Source organism: Perissodus microlepis, chromosome 7 (genome assembly GCF_051167445.1).
Source record: "Perissodus microlepis isolate ML-2025 ecotype Zambia chromosome 7, ASM5116744v1, whole genome shotgun sequence".
NCBI lineage: Eukaryota > Metazoa > Chordata > Actinopteri > Cichliformes > Cichlidae > Perissodus > Perissodus microlepis.
Genome location: NC_140467.1, coordinates 31,960,937 through 31,980,594, shown reverse-complemented (window position 1 = coordinate 31,980,594; position 19,658 = coordinate 31,960,937). Strand labels below are relative to the sequence as shown.

The 19,658-nt window shown below is 40.4% G+C and overlaps 2 protein-coding genes across 2 annotated transcripts in view; one reads left to right on the top strand and one right to left on the bottom strand.

Moving 5' to 3' along the window:
• LOC146383435 (growth hormone receptor-like) overlaps window positions 1-5,467 on the bottom strand; it is a 32,072-nt gene extending 26,605 nt beyond the window's left edge. Inside the window, exon 1 of the mRNA XM_084934680.1 lies at window positions 4,817-5,467. The gene's annotated coding sequence lies outside the window, so the exon portion shown is untranslated. The remainder of the gene's footprint in view (window positions 1-4,816) is intronic.
• A 4,495-nt stretch (window positions 5,468-9,962) lies between these two features.
• On the top strand, window positions 9,963-19,644 carry LOC146383434 (complement component C7-like). Its single transcript, XM_084934677.1, has 18 exons — window positions 9,963-10,133; window positions 10,282-10,334; window positions 10,526-10,601; window positions 12,120-12,261; window positions 12,376-12,520; window positions 12,745-12,883; window positions 13,216-13,344; window positions 13,475-13,718; window positions 13,843-13,956; window positions 14,061-14,227; window positions 15,103-15,331; window positions 15,433-15,604; window positions 15,866-15,953; window positions 16,066-16,198; window positions 17,955-18,146; window positions 18,352-18,448; window positions 18,552-18,733; window positions 18,843-19,644. The coding sequence occupies exons 1-18, from the start codon at window positions 10,068-10,070 to the stop codon at window positions 19,016-19,018; spliced, it is 2,544 nt and encodes an 847-aa protein (XP_084790803.1). The 5' UTR covers window positions 9,963-10,067; the 3' UTR covers window positions 19,019-19,644.
• The last annotated feature ends 14 nt before the right edge of the window (window positions 19,645-19,658 follow it).

The following is a 19,658-nucleotide window of genomic DNA, read 5'->3' as shown; positions in this document are numbered from 1 at the left end:
ACACAGTGAAGCTAGAGGATGAACGCTAACTTTTTCCACTCTATAAAAGTTAACGTGAGGGTTCCTGATGGTTAGAGACAAATGCAATTGCATGGCATGATGCTTTAAATGGACCAAACTTCAGTCAGGAGAACAACTGAGATAATCCATCCACAATACGAGGTTAGTCATTAATTTACTGCAACAACATGGGAATAGAGCAGCTGCGAGAGAATTCAACATTGATGAATCAATGGTACGGAAGTGAAGGAAGCGCAGTTTTTGGTTTTCCTCATATTCCAAAACGTGCTTCTTCTCTTTGCTATTACTGCCAACCGGCATAATTTGCAGATGATATTGCTTGCAGCCACTGCGATGCTTTCGACCAAAACAGGCTTGATGACACCATCAACATGCGCTATCGAGGTAGAGTGGTATAGTCAAAATCTCTACCGTTGGCCAAATTCATATTGTTTCTACCGTATACCGTTTATACCGCCCACCCCTACTTGAAACAAAACAAAGGTTATAAATACTATCACTTTTCCTTTTCCATCCGGGGAAACTTTGTAAAATACAAATAAAAAGTCCAGCGATTTGCAAATTTCACAACCCCATATTTTATTTATAATAGAACAATGAAAAACATATGAAATGTTTAAACTGAGAAAATGTACAATTTTATGAAAAAAATATTGGCTTAATTTGAATTTGAATGCAGCAGCACGTTTAAAAACAAAGTCTGGACAGGGCTGTGTTTACTACTCTGCGGCATCCACTCTTTCTTTTAACAAGTCTATAAACATCTGCGATAGCTGAGAGGAAGGTTGTCCCATATGTCTCATATAGGACTCTAGCTGCTCAACAGTCCTGAATCTTTGTCGTACAAATAGTTTAGGGTAGATCTGGATCGCAGGCAATAGCTGCAGCTTCCGGTTTAGCATTGTCTTGCTGAAATATGCAAAGCCTTCCTTGAAAAAGACATCATCTGGATGAGAGCATTGTTGCTCTAAAGCATTGATGGTGGTGCCTACAGACAATAATGCAGCCCCACACCATCAGAGATGCAGGCTTTTAAAGTGAGTGTTGATAAAAAGCCAGATGATCCCAGAGGATGTTTTCCAAAAAGAATTTGAGATTTCAGTTTGTCTGACCACAGAACAGTTTTCTACTTTACCTCAGTCCAGTTTAAATGAGCTTTGGACGAGAGATGATGGCAGTGTTTCTGGATCATGTTTACCTCTTTGCATGAACAAAATGCATTAACCTGCATTTGTGGATGACACAGTGACCTGTGCTCACAGACAGTGGTTTCAGAATCATGCCTATTTTTAATGCAGTGCTGTCTGTGGGACTATAGATCACAGTATCCAATACTGATTTTCAGTCTTGGCGCTTGCACACAGAGATTTCTCCAGATCTTTTAATGGCATCATGCAATGTGGATGATGAGATATTAAACCCTTGGTCATTTTATACTGAGGAACTAAAACTGTTTCACAATTTGTAAGCACAGCTTTAACTCCATTTTCCAGCCCTTTTAAAACTACTCATACTTGTCTTGAAATTATGCATTTTCTCAGTTTAAACATTTCAAGACCTTAAAAAAAATGAAAACAAAACAGTAAAATATCTTTTGGGTGAGGCTGGATTGGGTTTTTTTTTTTTTTTTTTTTTTTTTTTTAACTAGGACAGGGCTGTCAGATTTGATGAAAACAGGAAACTTAACACCGTGACAGGCAGGGAAATTCCACCTTAGGTTTAAGACTTTAAAGCTTTGCACTCAGTTACTTCACAAAACATTCAGCCACGTTCAAATGAGATTTTATTCCTGCAAATAAGAAGAGAATTTTCTCATTAAGAAAAGCCTCTTAGTTCAATATTTCATGGAAGTCTGTTTTTCCCTTCAGCTTCGAGATGTTTTGGAAAGACATTCTTCTCAGCACATCATCTCCAGCACCACCCTCCATTCATTAAAAACCAGACTTTCTTCTAATTCTTCAAACTGGTCTGAGGAATAGTTCTCCAGGATGTCACTCACGTTCAGTGCAGTCCTTGTATCTGATCATTTTCAGAGGAATTTTGTTTTATTTGTTTGTTTGTTTAAACAGTATCTAAAAGTCATGTAGGGCTGCACGATTTTGCATAAAATGAGAATCACGATTTTTTGGCTTAGAATTGAGATCACGATTCTCTCACGATTTTCTTTTCCAATATAAATATTTATTGCACTTATTAACTGCACATCAACTTCGTAACAGTTGAGACTGAACATAAAAACAATAAATAAACATAAAAACAACAAATGTCTCACGTTTTGTTGTTGCCGCAAAATGTTGTACTGCTTGAAATTCCGTCTCCACCGTTGCTCGACACTGCGTGTATAGAGCAGGTAGTGCAACAATAGAAAAATAGTTGCGGGACGGCACCGTGTAGCGTTTGTCTAGGATGTTGATCATTTTCCTAAATCCCTCGTTTTGCACAGTGTTGATGGGAGCCATATCTTTGGTCAGGTGATAAGTAATAGCCTCCGTAATTTCTTTGTGCCTGCGGGAGTTCGACGTGTATAGGGAAGCGCTGTATAAGGTTCCCGTTATTGATGTTTGGGTGGTTGACCGGGACGGATTTTCTCCCGTCACTTTCTTGTCCTCCCTGACGTGTTCTCCGTTGTTTTTTCCCTGCTAATTTTAGCATCACACGGCACAGCTTCTGTATCACGTGGTATAAGGCTCCGCCCTTGTCATTTGTTGAGCAGGAAGAGTGAGCGCTTGTTTTCATGCAGATTACGTCCCGGATCAAAATGCGGTACAATCATCGTCTTTTTTTCTTTTTTTTTTTTTAAATCGTTGTCATTTGGAAATGAGATCGCACATAAGTATGAATCGAGATCGCGATTTTCTAACGATTAATCGTGCAGCCCTAAAGTCATGCCATAAAGAAATAGGAAAAATTCCAGCAAGACCTGACACAGAACCTGAAAGATACATCTGTGTCCTCAGCAGATCCATCTACTGTTCACTGAAGCTTCTCAGAAATTGTCTCAGTGTAAGGTTGGTTATCAAGACGCCATTCCAAGGGAAACAGGGAGAAAATACTGAAGTATGCCATAATATACAAGAACTGGAATAAAAACAGTGGCAACAGGTCTTATGAATCCAAATTTAAAATTGATAGTTCAAATTGTTGTCATGGAGTTCAGAAAAGAGGAGCAAGATTGCATGTCATTGTGTTGAGGCTCTGTCATGGTTTGGGGCTAAATTCTGATTCCATCTGGAAGGCATCTGATATGCTTAATTTTTCAGCATGACAGTCTCAAACACACTGCCAGTGCAGTAAAAGCAGACCTGGATAGAAAAGATAGCAGACAATGGAACAGAGCAAAGAGCTTTGAACGTCCCTTGAGAGACCCGGAGAAGTAGTCCTGAAAACTACATAAAGAAATTACAAGAATAATTGCATTTGCATGTTTCAATAAATCTCTGCACCTACTTCCTATTTTCCTGGTAAAATACAGAGACATTGTCAACCTTAGTTCTTAGCATTCTCCCCAGATGATTCAGTTTTTGACTCATTCAGTTAGAGAATCTTCTTCCTGGAAATCCAAGAGTCCTCCAGCACAGCAAGTACTCCAGATGACCGCTAATGCTCTGTTAGAGTGGTAGAGGCATCCCAGGCTATTTTGAGGCCCTAGTTACTACTGGTGGCCCTAAATATCTTTCGTTTTTGAGTTATTGAGGCCAACGTGTTCACAGGAACCCTCAGAGCTTTAGAAATGGTTTCATACCCTCTCCCTGATCTGCACCTCGCCACAGGTTTTAACGGTTTTTGTCCTGACATGCACCGTTAATTATAGGAGCTTAAATGCACACTTTTGAACGTCTCTAAACTATTATGTCTAGTCTCCTAAGGTTGCCACGAGAGGAGCCTAGACAGGTTCTAGATGCATTTTCAAAAATTGCTGATTCAAACAAGATGCATCTGATGCCACTTTGCATTCAGAGTCATATAATCACATAGTGCTGTGCCAAAGTTTTGAGTCACCCCTCATTTCTAACTTTCATATTATCAAAATATATTTTCACTACATGTTAGCTGAAGATATTAAAAATGGAATGCAGTGCTGCAATTCATCATATTGTAGGAGTTAATTATTTCCCTTTGTAACGTTCCTAAAATCCATGAGGCATTTGGAGTATTTCATTTTTAGGTTTTCAAGTTACAAGTAGTGTCATTGCCAAATATTTGATTATTTTTTAATTGTTTTTCCAATAATCAACGAATTGATTAATATGTGCTTCTTCTTATTATGTATCCCCCCCCAAAGTTCTGTTTTGTGTGACAATCCAAAAAGTAAACTTTTTTTAGGTTTCGTAAAGATCTCAAACCCCAAAATTGCTCAGTTTACTCATTTAAGACGAAGGAAAGGAGAAAATCCTCACGAAAAGACACATGAAAAGAAATCCACATGACTAGAGAATTTTTGCTTGGAAACATTACATAGCTTAATTGATTAATTAGTATTTTCTCAAAATAATAATAATAAATAACCAAAGTAAAAATTAAATTAGTATTAAAGTAGTTCTAAACAAAAGTAATGAGCAGGTGGCAGCACCCTTACAAACCCCGTTTAGTCCCAGAATAATGACTTCTTGGTTTGTTTACACAGTCGGAGTTGTGTCCTTTCCCCTCTTCAGGCTAACCTCATGAAAACGTGAACGAGAAGCTCTGACAGTATCACACACAACACAAGCAAGGCTTAATCTACTGCGTGTGGGATTCCCAGATCCACTGGTGGCTTTTAGATCCGCGTGGGTTACAACACACATCTGTAACTCACCGCAGTGTGCTCGGTCCTGGAGGTCTCACTGCTGTCCTGGGTAAAGCTGTAGCAAAGGCGAACGCACGCAAGAAGGAAAAAAAAAAAACTAAAACTCCTACTTCGCTCAGGAAAAAATGTCCTCCGGATTATCTCTGCTGCGAGCCGTGATGGTTTTTTATGTTACTTTTATTTTTGTATTTGTTCACAGAATGCGGGATGAGCTGGCAGCGCTGTCGAAGAACGCCTCGCTGTGTGTCAGTCGGCAGCAGCTGTGATGTGTTTACGCTGTGGAGAAGCAAAGAGTGGCGCCATCTACCGGTGGAGTCTGAGAACAGCAGGAAAACAGTGAGAAGGCGCTTACCGGACACTTTATTAGGTACACCTTGCTCCTGTCTGTCTTCATGGCTCTGTGGGATTTAGATGTGGTGACTGTGGAGGCCATTTACGCACAGTGAAGTCATTTTCATGTCCATGAAACCAGTTTGAGACATGGTGCGTTCTCCTTTGTGCTCATAAAGGGATGGGCAAGGTCAGCAACGATCAGGTAGGCTGTGCTGGTAAATGATCCAGGGATCCATGTTGTTTATGCCAAATTCTGAGCCTTCCATCCAAATGTCACAGCAGAAATCTATTTTGGTGAACCTGTGTGGATTGTAGCTTCAGTTTCCTGTTCACAGCAGACAAGAGTGGCACCTGGCAGAGATGGGCAGTACAGTAACGCGTTACTGTAATCCGATTACTTTTTTCAAGTAACGAGTAAAGTAAGGGATTACTATTGCAAAAACGGTAATTAGATTACCGTTACTTTCCCGTAGGAACGCTGCGTTACTGCGTTACTTAAACCGTGATTTTTTTGCAAGAATGTCTCATGACAGTGACGTAAGCGAGTGCCACGTTTGTGACAACAGCTGTGTGCAGATCAACAATGGATCATATATCGAGTGCGGGAGAGAGTATGCAGCGTTTAAAGTGTGGAAGTACTGACCTTATTTTGAGTTTGATTCCATAAAAAGTGACAAAAACATTAGCGTCCGTTGTGCGTGGGAAGAAAACTTATTTTTACAGCGAAAAAAAGCTGTAAGCTTCCAAGCAAGCACCGAGTGCGCTACGACATAATGGGAAACTCACAGAGAAACTCGCGGATTCTTCCACTGACCGCTGCGGCTCACCTGCACCAGGGTAAACCTCCGCCTACCCTGCTCCTGTTTTACAGGTGAAAATAGAGCAACAGGACCGCTAGTCTGTGACTTTATTTATTTTCTGCTGTGTTTTACTTGCATCTATTTGAAAGAGTGAGTGTAAACACACACAAAAAAATATTTTATGTGCTGGAATGTGCAGAAAATAGGTTTAAATGTTAAACTAATTTATTCAAGTCAGAGAATGTTGCATATAATTAAATTTTTGCTTGATGCATAAAGTTAAAAGATTAAAACTAATAAAACAAGTTTTAAAAAGGGACTTTTCCATTTGATTACATTTTGTGATGGATTATGCAGAAAAAGTAGAATTGGCCTGACAGATCTATCGCTTTATTACCTATTCAGGTTGTAAATCGTGTTTTTAAAAAGTAACTAAGTAATTAATTACTTTTGAAAATAAGTAATCAGTAAAGTAACGGGATTACTTTTTTGGGTAAGTAATCAGTAATTAGTTACTGATTACTTTTTTCAAGTAACTTGACCAACACTGGCACCTGGTGTGGTCTTCTGCTGCTGTAGCCCATCTGCCTCAAAGTTTTGCATAAGAACCACATGTGATGCTTGTCTGCACACTTTGGTTGTGATGATGGGTTATTTGAGTTTCTGATGTCTTGCGGTCGAAGCAGTGTGGCCATTTTCCTGTGAACTCTGTCATCAACAAGTACCTTTTTTTTTTACCAGAGAAAAGGACTTGTGACCCAGAGAACTGCCACTTACTCAGTGTCCTCTCTGTAAATTCGAGAGATGGTTGTGTGGGAAAACTAGATCAGTAGTTTCTGAAATACACACAACAGCCTGCCCCTCTTGACCATTTCTACATGCCTAAGTGTACTGAGTTGGTGTCACAAATACTGAGAACCTATATGTTAGGGCAAGAGAAGAACATGCTGGGAAATTTAGGAGAAGTGGACATTTGCTATTTATTTTTCCCAAATTTGCCTTGTTGGCAGCTTTTGTCTTGTAAAGTTTTTTTTCTCATGAAATTTTCAGGTTTTTCTAATAACTTTGTCACATATTTAACAATAAATCTGCATTTGTTCTCATTAATTCAATTTAGTCAATATTTGACAATATTGACAATTTTTCTTGCAAAATGCAAAAAATTGCCACGTTTTTTCTCAATTTGCTGTTTTTGTGTTTCTCAATTTCTCCTAAATATGACACTTTTTGTCTCCTGAATATGACCAAATTCATATTTTTTCATGTGAATGCTTTCATGTGAATTTGCTAGATCTTTATTTTTTCCCTATATATTTCTATTTTTTTGAGTAAGTAATATACCAATTTTTTTCCAAAACATTTGCCTCATTTCTTCCCAATTTAACAATTTTTTCTTGTTGATTTACAAAATTTACAAAAAAACTAAACCTTTTAGTATTTTCTTAGTCTGTTACAGATTCTTATTGTATTTTTTCACTCTCACCTTTTGTCCTTTACAATAATCATAAGTGTGTCATGTGCATTTGTCTTTATTTGTTTTATAAAAAATGTCAATATTTTTCTGTCAATGTTGAAAATGCTCTGGAAAAAAATGGATAACACAGTATCATCTAAACAATTCAATATATTTACGTGATTACGTGCATTAGTCAACCTTTTTAATAAAGCTCTTACAGCTAATTGGTAGCTGCCGTGGGTGCTGAGAGAAACTGTGAGAGAAACTTAACAAATGGCTGAAAAAAGCTCAGCTTTAGCTTGGACTCTACACGTGGACTAACAGAGCGAATGCCTCCCAGCCTGTGGAGTCACATTTCAGTGCTTTTCCATTCAGCAGTACATGTGAGTCCTTACCCAATCATATGTCAGCTACAGCTTGTTTTTGACCCTGTCCTCAGACCACCCCTCAAACCACCCAGCACTCTCCACATGCTGGGTGGTTTGAGGGTAACATATAGGATCTCATAGCACACACAGAGACACACACATATTCTGCAGTTTTGATATTTGAGATAGGATGCAAACTCAGTCAATATAGGTGAAAAGTTATGGTTATAAAAGAAGCCTGCTGTTAGTGATATTAGACTCTCAGGGGAAGAGGATACAAAATCACAGAACACCCTGTTAATTTAATATGTTGAAATTTTCACCAGGTATGTACTTAGACTGCTCTCACAGTTCAATCACAGTAACTCAAAGAATCTCATAAAAATTATTATCATCAGCATCATCATGATTTGGAGCTGCTTTGTTTTTGGTCGGATGAAGAGCAGATGTGGTTGAAACTTTACCAAGATGCATTGAATAGGTTGACTTCTTTTCATATGTTGATGTATTTTAAAGTAAGAATCCTGAATTTATTCCAATAGAGATGGTTTAGACATGTGCAGGGGAAGGGTGGTGGATATATTCAGGAGGAAAAGAGAAAGGCCGCAGAGGAGGTTCATGGATGTGGCGAAGGAGGACGTGCAGAGGGTTGGTGCGGCAAAGGAAGATGCAAGAAGAGAGTGAGGTGAAGGAAGAGGATTTGCTGTGGCGACCGCTAAATGGAACTGCCGAAAGAAGAAGAAGAAGAAGATGTGTTTGGTATAACTTACACAGGTTCAATAAAGACGTCCCCAAAATATTTAACAATTATCTCTATACTAGTTTTTTGTTTTGTTTATTGTTGCATACATGCCTTCTTATTTTACTAAACTGTTACCTGGATTTCACCTGGAAGTCACCCCCTGAAAGGCCTCATGGGAAACTGGTTCCTATGTGTAGTTCTTCAAGTGGAGTGTGTCTGCTGTGCAAAGTGAGTCTGTGCTGTGTTGTGTGGCCTATAGTGAATATCCTGTTTGTACAAGTGTGAGTGTTCACTTATGTATCATGTGTGTAAAATCCATATATTCATGTTACTTTGGCAAGGTTTAGGGAAAGAAAACATGTTAATCTTTCTAAGACATTTCAGTTTCAGTTTTTATTTGTCATATGCAAGTTAGCACAGGGTCAACATTGCAATGAAATGTATTTGACGAGGAGCAGACAGTCACTCAGCAGTATAGTATGTAAAAAATAGTAAGAGCAAATTCTCTAGCACATTTGATGCTAGAGTTATATTATTATTCAAAATACTAATCACCCGAACGACAACACTTCACAAAAAAAAAAAGAAAAAGAAAAGACATGAGCAAAAATTTATAGTCCTGTGTCCTGAGCATCCAACAAGCACCACTACAGCACAGGCTTGTGATACTGTCACAGTGGTAACCAGTGCCCTCTAGAGGACCAAGTGTGCACACAGGCAGAAACACAATAGAACTACAGCTTCTATTATTATGCTCCATCAGGATGACAAAAATAGAGGCTACTGTGCTTTTAAACATCATTAGCAAACTTTTACATTTTTTGGGTGTGATCTTTCTTTTCTATTTTTCAGCTTCACACATAATATCTTCTTGATCTACTGATTTTACACACCAGCTGAAAGAATTTCTGCTTTCTCAATCATGCCTTACACATTATGTTTAGACCACGGAAGGACAACTTCGTCATTTTAGCACCAATTAATGTAAAAATCCTGGTTAATTCCTAAGACTTGAACTATTTCTTGCAGCTATTTGTTGCATAATGACAGACCACTGCTGGGCTATAATCCAGTCTGCCTGTATAAGTTCTACCTCTGACGGGAGTTTTAAGTACTTGAAATGAAGGCAACTGGACTTATACCAGTATTTAATACCTGGGACTTTTCTACATGAATTGTGCAACAAAAAAATCGAATGTTTTCAAATATGAGTCTATGTGACCTTTGGCTAAATCACGCTGACTCAGCTTATGGAAGCCTTAGCCAGGATAAACAGCTGTGACGTAGCTGCTGCTTTTCTCCTACAATGAAAAAAGGACAAAAAAACAGCACACCGTTCTTGTTGTTCCCAAGGCAAACAGGATTATCACATATTTTTACTGGAAATAGACGCACAGATAAAAAACGACACAAAGTTTGACGGAGAAATGGACGCAGTGGAAAAGAACGCCAAGTCTCTGTTCACAGCTCATGAATTGTGGTTGTTTCTTCAGTGTGGGAATTCCTGAACTCTAATGAGTAAAAACCACCAACCCTCCTCCAACCCTCTCCAGCTGGTTATATGAGCCTGAGTGCTACTGTGCTAGTCCAGAGGAGACGGCTGAACTCTGAGGAGCGCATCATGAAGGTAAGCACTTATCAAATTTAGATTATATCTAAAAATAATTGGGAGGTATTTTTTGGCTAATCGAGCATAACTAGTTTGTTAATGGTAAATAATGAAAAATGAGGAGTTTTTACATTAAATGAACTATTTCCCTGCATTTTTTTCACAGCTGAATTTGGCTGCTGCTTTGGCATTGTCACTTGCCTTCATCTCTCCTGTTTGGTAGGTGCGCACATGTAGAAATCTTTGACACTGTTGGCTGTTAAACTTATCTCTGGTACACTGTTTGTCAAAAATCATAGTTTAGATTTTTTTTTCATTATCAAAGGTTTTTCTACTATCTGTTCATTTTAAATAATATAATATAACATAACTGTTTTGCAATGAATACACTGTCCCATCCTCATCCCCAGTTGTCAGCAGCCTGTAAACTGCAGATGGGGGCCTTATGGAGACTGGTCTGAGTGTGATGGCTGCACAAGTACAAAGGTACATTAGAACTGCTTCAGCATTCACTTACATGCAGCAGAGACATGTAGCTAAAAGCTTTGCACGTAAATAGAGTGCCTTTTAGCCTGAGGTACTGTAAATTCTAACGAGTAATTGTGTTTCTACTCCTGCTCAAGGACACTTAAGCACAAGGAGTGCCTCGGAATCAACTCTCCAGTCCTAAAACAGCTCTAAACCCATAGACTGTATATAAAAGATGGGATCTCAAATCAACTACTGATTTGAGAAGTCCTGTTGTGAAACCTCAAGCTGAACGCCAAACTGCAATTTTGAAATTGGCACTGCATGGAGGGAGAAAAGCTACAGCCACAGACTTGACTGGGGAAGCTGACAATCACACATGCCAGAAACAGTTATAAACAAAAATGGAGTCAGAAATAAGACGTGTGTAAATGTTGAACAGCAGTTGCCCTTCCGTACTCTGAAGAGTAGCATTTATACAGCACTTATTACTGAAGAGGAGCTTTAAATGGAGTGATAATTGAAAATATTAGTGTCATGTTGTATTAAATAGGGCCTAAAACGAGTTATTGAGATCATACAGAAACTTTTTACAGCCTAGGCCTGTTTTTTCACATAGATTTCTAGACAACAAAAGATGCCAGAGTTGCCCGCTGCAGGCCTTTAGAAAGATGCAGCTTTATGGCACTTCCACTTTAGCTTAACTTTGAGAACTAGAAGCGAAATCTAATTTTTACACATGCATCTTGCTGTATGGGTAATTTGGCCCTACTTTTTGAATAATATCTTTAGGAACTTAAAAACCAACTTTAGTTTTGGCTTGCCTGCCTGACCCCCAGTTTAAACAAACTGTTACACAATGCAAAAAATGTTTGGTGAGGCATAGGCAAAGATCACCCCACAAGTTTGGTTTTTTTGTTCTGTCTCTTCTGATCTTCACTTTAAAGCCAAGCCTTATTAAAGTATAATGTTTTAGAGATCAGTGTTTTGTCCCGAGATGTGCATTATTTCTGCACAGTTTGTCCCTTTGCTGTGAAATAATGAATATAGTGCACACACAAATTGTTTACACAGCAGTCACATATTCAGTGATGCCTGATCCCCCAAGTCCATTATGTAGACTCTGATTTGCACTTTGTGTAATCCTCAGGCCAACAGAAACGATAGGCCTCAGGACTGTGAGAGGAAACACAGTGAGAGCGCTCCATCTATTCATTACACTTGCGTGGCTACAGTTTAGTCAGAGCCACTGCAGTCAAAGGAGAAGTAATGTTTCTATTTTAGCAGAAGCAAGGTCATCACCAAACAGAGCAGAGTGAGTGACCAAGGATTGGATATTTATGAAGTCAGATACTAGCTAAAAGGAAGAACTGGGGTGGAAGTGGGTTTCAAAGCAGTGTATTGCTAAACAACAATTGTAGGCAATTGAGCTTCAATAGTGCATGTGACCATGCCAATAAGCGCACTTACATAGGGTGCACTAGCAGTATTAGCGTCCAAAAAGATTATTCATGTTTTGAATCACTTTTTTTACAGGTACGAACTCGACACGTGGAAGTGTTTGCCCAGTTTGGCGGTGTGCCGTGCTCAGGAGAGGCCACTCAAACACAAACATGTGTCCCACAGAAAAGATGTCCACTGGAAGCAGGCTGCGGAGACAGGTTTCGCTGCACCTCTGGTAAATTGCAGTGTAAACAAAAATATCGCAAATAATTAAAATGCCTTCTACAGCGTTTTTTGGGTTTTCTTTTGCAATCTGTGGATAAACCTCTTTACTGAAACCATCATGCAGGTCAGTGTATCAGCCAGTCTCTGGTGTGTAATGGAGACCAGGACTGTGAGGACGGGCTGGACGAGCGAAACTGCGACGAAGACAACAGCCTGGCCACGTGTGACCTCGACAAAACACCTCCAAACTCTGACTTCACAGGTCGAGGGTAAGTAGCTACAGCTCCCAACACCAGGAATGTGACTGCAGATCAGAATATGATTTTTGGGAAGTAGAATATTTAACTTATGTGTCTAGAATATAGACTGCATAACCTCAGTGGGTTCTCCTTTAAGTTTTGGACTCAACAATTTGTCTCCATGCTAGCCTTTGAGACTGCAGTTTGGTGTAAAACTGATGTGTGTGTGTGTGTTGTGTGTGTGTGTTGTGCAGGTACGATGTGCTAACAGGGAAACTGAGAGCAGGTGTGATCAACACTCGAAGCTTTGGAGGGCAGTGTAGGAAGGTGTTCAGCGGTGACCATAAAGTCTTGTACAGACTGCCACACAACATCCTCAGATATAACTTTGAGGTGAGTCAAACAGGAGCTTGTAGTTTTCATGCAAAATAAAGTTGGTGAGCTGACTCCTATGAATAACCCAGTAAGATAATAAGAGAATGCTCAATTTGACATCAAGTAGTTGCAGGTAAAAGTTCACTCAAAGTGACAAATTTGCTTTGGATGATGGTCTTTTGAGGAAAACTCTGTTGGATTTGTCCACCTGTTGGGATAATAAATGTTTGCAGAAAATTGCCTGCAGTTGTTGAGTTGTGAGCTGACTGACAGCCTGAACAACACGGAGCTGATGTGACAAGCTGCCGTTTGATTTTAGAAAATGCTGAACTCTGATGTTTGTGCTGCAGGTGACTGTAGACAATGACGAGAGCGACGAATCCTACGAGAGCTCTTGGTCCTACATGCAGCACATCCAGAGCAACGCCTTTCTGGTGCACGACCGGCGCACGTTTCACAAGGAGGTTACTAACAACAAGGTGTGTATACACAAATACAGTTTATGTCTTTTCTTTAATTCCAATGAGATTAACAAACTGTACCTAGGCTCAGATCAGTCGGCTCTGTCAGCATCTTGCTCAAGTTTTTCCTTCCACATCTGTTGTCCAGGCCTACCGACTTATAATCCTGAAGAATAAAGTGGAGCTGGTCCAGTTTCAAAACTCTGCCCCCCAGTATCTGACTCTGGCCGAAGGCTTCTGGAAGGCCTTGTCCTTGCTGCCCCTCACATATGACTACTCGGCCTACCATCAGGTGCTCCAGAAGTACGGCACACACTACCTTTCCGAGGGCTCACTTGGAGGCGAATACCAAGCCTTGTTGGAGTTAGACCGTCAGGCACTCGCATCTACCAGTAAGAATGGTAGATTAATACCAATGGTAGAATGGTATTAATGACACCAGGAATTTTAGTCAATTTAAAATAATGCACACACATTAGAGATAATCTGTTTGATCCTGGCTTGTTTTCTGTAAAGGTACGACAGATATAGATTACCAGAGGTGTTGGAGGAAAGTTAAGCGCCGTTTCTTCAGGAAAAAAGTCAAAACCGTCTGTGAAAAACTGACAAAATCTGTATCAAGCAGCCACGGTGGGTGAAAGGTTTTTATATCAAGACTTTTGAACCATACACAGTGGCCCATAGAGGGTCAAAGAAACGAAATAAATGATTTAACCTCCACTTACTTTCTACAGGAAGCAGCGTTAACAAGATGCCCATTAAGGTCAATGTGTTCGGAGGAGATATAGGACTCATTGGTGCTCTGAGTGTTCTGGATCTGGAAAACCCAGAAGCTAATGGAGAAGTTTACGATAACTGGGCTTCATCTGTCAAAGACTTCCCTGAAGTCATAAACCAGAAGGTAAAACAGTGAAAAGAGTGAAACATCTATTTGCTTTCTTTCTATTGTCTGCTTCATCCTGGTTAAGTGACTCTTTCTCAGGCCCCTCCAGGTGTGGGGGCCTATCTCCCCTCACCATACTCGTGCCTGCTTCATGCCCTTGGGGGCAGGGCTATGGTTCTCCACACCTTCTAGCAGATAGTTACATGGAGAAACCTTTTGAAAACACAGGTGTGCACGCAGGCGCTCATAGACACACTATATCTTCCTTGGCTGCTGCCTCAAAGCGTACCATGCGCTGTCGGTCTTGCATGCTGCTCAGTAACTCTGTTACTCTACTTATCTAGGTTGTTGCTGTGGTCTCCCTAATTTGTTGTTCTCTTTTTTGCTCGTTTTCTTTTTCTGTTTTGTTCCATCAGGTGATCGAGAGGATTTTTTTAGTGTCTTCTCTCACTGTCCCTCTTCCCCTCTGTTTTTCTTTCCCACCTTTCTTGCTTTCTTCCTTTCTATCTATCCCCCATCCATATCTGTCCATTCTGTAATAACTTAAAATATGATAGATAAATAAATAATAACAATAATAAAGCTCAATCAAGTGGACCAACAGGATAGGCAAAAAAATAAAGTGACTCTTTGGTTTGGGCAGAAACTCAAACAGACTCACAGGAAGGGAAAAATTAGAGTTTGGATTCAGTGAAGTGAGACGTGATCTTTTGCAGAGTTGCCTTTATAAATTCTTGTTTAGAGTTTAGGCTTGGCTTCTGCCAGCTATGCATTTGCACTTAAGAAGATATAATTTGGTTTCTTTTCATAATAAATAACCTTCCTTGATGAAGGATTATGTGTATTTGTTTTAAATGTGTTTAAGTCCCTTATAACCTTTGGGTTTTTTTCAGCTGCGCCCTCTGTATGAGCTGGTTAAGGAAGTGCAGTGTGCAGGACTGAAGAAGCTCCACCTGAAAAGGGCCACAGAGGAGTACCTGGCGGAGGAGCATCCCTGTCACTGCCGGCCGTGTCAGAACAACGGTCAGCCACTGCTGACGGGCTCCGAATGTCGCTGTGTCTGCCGCCCGGGAACCTCAGGACGAGCATGCGAGAACGGAGCTGTGATTGGAGAACAACCAGGTAACCAGCCATAAAACCCAGAGGGGTCAGAACTTGTGCCATCCAAACACCTTTCCTAACAAGACAGAACTGGAAACTGAAGCTCACCTGATTTCCTTCAGGGGTGATCCACGGCAGCTGGAGCTGCTGGTCTTCCTGGGGATCATGCTCTAGAGGTCAAAGGTCAAGAACCCGAAGCTGCAATAACCCCGCCCCCAGCAGAGGTGGTCAACATTGCACGGGACTGCAGGTGGAACAGAAGCCCTGTGAAGACCCAGACATCCAATATTTACAGTAAGAATCATTTTATTTAAGTATTAGTCTGGTAAATGTAACTTAATCAATGTAATGCAAATAAATAAATGAAATAAAACAGTTTAAAAAGCAAAACCAAAAGTTTTCATTCATTTCAATCTCAAGGTTTTAAAGGTTATTTGCAATGTCCTTAATGATTTGGATCCACAAGTTGTGATTTTGATATTGCAAACTAATCCACTCCGGTGACATTCATTTAGGAGTATCAGAGTCATCTAACTGCAAACTGTTTGCTCTCAGGATGATGGAGCCCCAGTGCTTCAGTCTTTCTGTAACTCCACCAAAAACCTGTGGGCCTCCTCCAAACCTCAGGAATGGATTTGTTCAGGTGAGGCTAAGCAGCTGTCGAGGCTGCTGAACCTCTGGTGTTTGGGACTGAGAATCTTCTTTAAGTCCATCAGGCTGAGGATGATTGAGCTTTCCTGTCATTTTTTTTCTAGAATCCCAGAGATTTTTACCTGGTTGGAAACATGGTGGAGTACTCCTGCGTGGACTGGTATTACCTCAGTGGAAATGCAGTAGCAACATGTGCTGAAAACCAGAAGTGGACTACAGGACCGAGGGTTTGTAAAAGTACGTTTTGTGATTTATTTATTTTTTTGTGTGTGTGTATCATTGTTTCCTGTGCTATCAGGTTATCCCAGAAACTGCTGTGTGAATGTAGCCACTGGCTAAGAAGCCAGGACTCAGGGGTCTGGAGTCATGGAGTAATTTTTTTGTGTGCCATGTGGTCATTTATGAGTGCTTTGGTCCAGAGAGAATTCTTCAGTATGTATGAACGGATTCCTTCACATGAGCAGAGGTGGCAAAAACGTAAAGTGACAACTCTATTTAAGTACAGCAACAATGTATTTGTACTTCATTACTTGACACCTTTGCACATGAGCATTTTGTGCTCCTGTTCAGAGATTTCTGGAGCTTTGAGGCTTCTTTTTGCAGTCATCTTAAATTTATTTCAATAGTCACAATTAGGCAGGTTGCATTAAGGTAAACGGTTTGTGCAGCAAAAGAGGGAACTGGATGGCTACAGCCAGCTTTGTTACTTACTGAGATAATGCAGAGGTGATTTCCAAGTCAAAGCTTTGCCTTATCTGTTGGTTGAGACACCACGATATTTTCTTCGGATAAAAATTTCTTGCTGTCTGATTAGATGATAAAAGAGTCAGAAATTATTGGTGTTGTGCGTGGTTCAAAGGGGCCTGGGTCCACTCACTTCAACAACTTGTCCATCCTGACTGTGAGAATTGTTTTCTTAGGTGTTTTTGTCAGTTATCAAAATAAATATACGACCAGATGTGTTTTCTTTTCTAAAAGACAGTCAGCAGATCTGACCTATTGCAGCAGCCCATTTCACGCTGACCCATATCTGTGAAATCTGAGCAGCTCGTCATGAATCAAATGTTGCTCAGAAGAGATTGAAGAAACTTTCCTTACATTTTGTTGTTTTATATTCTGCTGTGGGTGCCGTGTTTTTTGACACGGGGATCATGTACACCTGAAGCCTCAGATTGGGAGTAAGGGCGTTCAGAGTGAGGATGAAGTCACTTAATGCAGCTACTTCCACTGAAAGTAAAAAACCTACAGAACATAACATAAGACAGGTTGAGGTGGTTTCTGTTGAGAAAAGTTGTAGCTCACCCAAGTCTCTTTCTTTTTCTCACTCTCTCATCTGTAATGAGGGTAATCATTCAAATAAGACTTTGATAATTGAATTACATTTTGGATATTGCTGCCAACATTAATGAACCATCTGAAGCCTGCATTGTTTTGTAATGGCCAGCAGAGGGCGACTCCTCCGGTTGCAAAAAGAAATGACTGCATGGACTCAGTTGCTATTTTCAGGTCTTACTGAATAAAAGTTGAAGTTAATTTTGTGAATGATCGTTATTTCTAGGGCCAGAAAGGAGGATAATCCAGGGCATGAGAGTGCTTGTTAGCATATGAACAGTCTAACAGTCAGAGATGCTCCTCAACCATGGTTGGATGCTTCATAGCAGAACTTCAACGGGTGATGTCTTTGGTGGCGAGGCCCATCTTTTATGTACAGTTTGTGGGAACCAGCAGGTTTCGCTTTATTTCTACCACCTCCCCCTTGCTGCTTTATAACCACTTGAATTTTGGACATAGCAACCTGCTGAACAGGGCACACAGCATGATCATAAACCCTACACAGCCTCGTAAGATGGAGTAAAATTAAGTCCCAGAACTGAGTAAAACCTTAAAGATCTCCATGTTTTAAGTTTTTCCATTGTTAGTAACTGTATTGGAAGTTCAGTTTTGTTGTAATTCTCACTCCCTGATGCTCAAAAGCTTTCTCCTCCTGTTCCAGGTTCCACATGTGGGATTCCCTTACTCAACAATTTAGTTGTAGCCACACCAACCAAACAAGCCTATGAGATTGGAGACAGTGTGTCCCTGTCCTGCCCCGAGGGCTCGGTGATTGACAGAGAGGTGTCGGAGATCATCTGCACTCCCAGTCTGCAGTGGTCTCCTTCTCCTGCCGTTGCTCATTGTACAGCAGGTAAAATACATTTCATCTTGCTCTTCTTTTTTTGCTCTCTAAGGGTGACTTCTGTCTCTCTAGCTGTTATATGTTCAGTATTTTCTTCTCAATAACTTTTTCTGGCTGCATTTTGGTGGTGGGCTGGTAAGGTGCAGTCAATTTTTGTCACGTTATATCTGCTTTAATATATGGTTGAATCCTGCTTTTTGTATGCTTTCCTCAGCCCCCACAGCTCCCTCTCCTCCTTCTGGCCTAACATGTAAACTATGGGAGACTCTGGGAAAGAACGAGTGTGTCTGTAAAATGCCGAATCAGTGCACGTAAGCTGATGTCCATTTCTGTATTTAGCACATTGGAAATGCTCCATCTATTTATAAAACCTAATTCAAATTCTCTCCGTTTCTGTGTATTATCTTCTTTTAGGACTTCTCTGCAGCTGTGTGCCACACTTCGTGCAAACCGTAATATGGTGCTAGATGTCTGTAAGCTCGGAGCTCTGCGGTGTATGGGCCAGAATTTCATGTTAACCAGTGACAGTGACTGCCGGTGGCCAGAGAAGAAGTTTACATCCTGCGAGGATTGCCAGCCGGGGACAATCTGTCAAGGTGGTCTCCTATAGAAGACTTTTTCTTTTCTTTTCTCAAAATAAAAGCCAGAAACAGGATGTATATGTGACAGGATGCTGTATAAAACCATTGTGCTTTTTAACTGCAGAAGCAGAGAGGAAATGCGTGTGCAGGAATGCATCAGAATGCCCCAAAGACTCTGCTCCACTCTGCGTTAGCTCCGGTGACGGCAGCACTCACGTGACCACGACTGAATGTGAGGCGGGGGCCAGGCGGTGTGCTGGAGAGCAGGTCAACGTGATCAGTATTGATCCCTGCCAATAATAAAGATGCTGTTTTTGGCTTTTTCTCTCTGAAAATTTTGACATTGTACATACACACAAATGTTTTAATCTAATTGCTTGTTTTAGTTACAAACGGAAAGTTAATAAAACGTTTTTGTTACTGTATCATACAATCTAAGGACTTATTTTTGCTGTTGGTGGAGCCATTACACATAATTCTGACCCAGCCATCCAAATGTCTCAGCAGAAATCAAGACTCATAAGATCAGGCTGTGTTTTTTCTTTTATTGTCTAATTTTGGTGGAACTGTAGCCTCAGTTTCCTGTTCTTACCTGACAGGAGTGGTACCTGGTGTGGTCTTCTGCTGCTCATTCAAGGCTGGACATGTTGTGCATGCAGACATCGTCTTGTGCATACATTCGTTGCAGTGAACAGTTATTTGAGTTACTGTTACTACCTCTCAGCTCAAAACAGTCTGGCCATTCTCCTCTGATCTCTGACATCATCAAGTCATTTTTTAAATTTATTTAACTATTTTCTATTTTTTTATTATTCTCTATAAATCCTTGCATGTCTGAGCCACTTTCAAAGTCACTTAATTCGGCATTATTCCTGATTTTGATAGTTATTCTGATACCTCAGCATGTCTAACTGCCTAAGTGCACAGAGTTGCTGCCATT

Excerpts from the sequence above, each read along its gene's own strand:
- LOC146383434 (XM_084934677.1), top strand. The coding sequence starts at position 10,068 with ATGAGCCTGAGTGCTACTGTGCTAGTCCAGAGGAGACGGCTGAACTCT. Across the intron at positions 10,602-12,119 it reads ATGGCTGCACAAGTACAAAG|GTACGAACTCGACACGTGGA; the intron begins GTACATTAGAAC and ends CTTTTTTTACAG. Across the intron at positions 12,262-12,375 it reads CAGGTTTCGCTGCACCTCTG|GTCAGTGTATCAGCCAGTCT; the intron begins GTAAATTGCAGT and ends ACCATCATGCAG.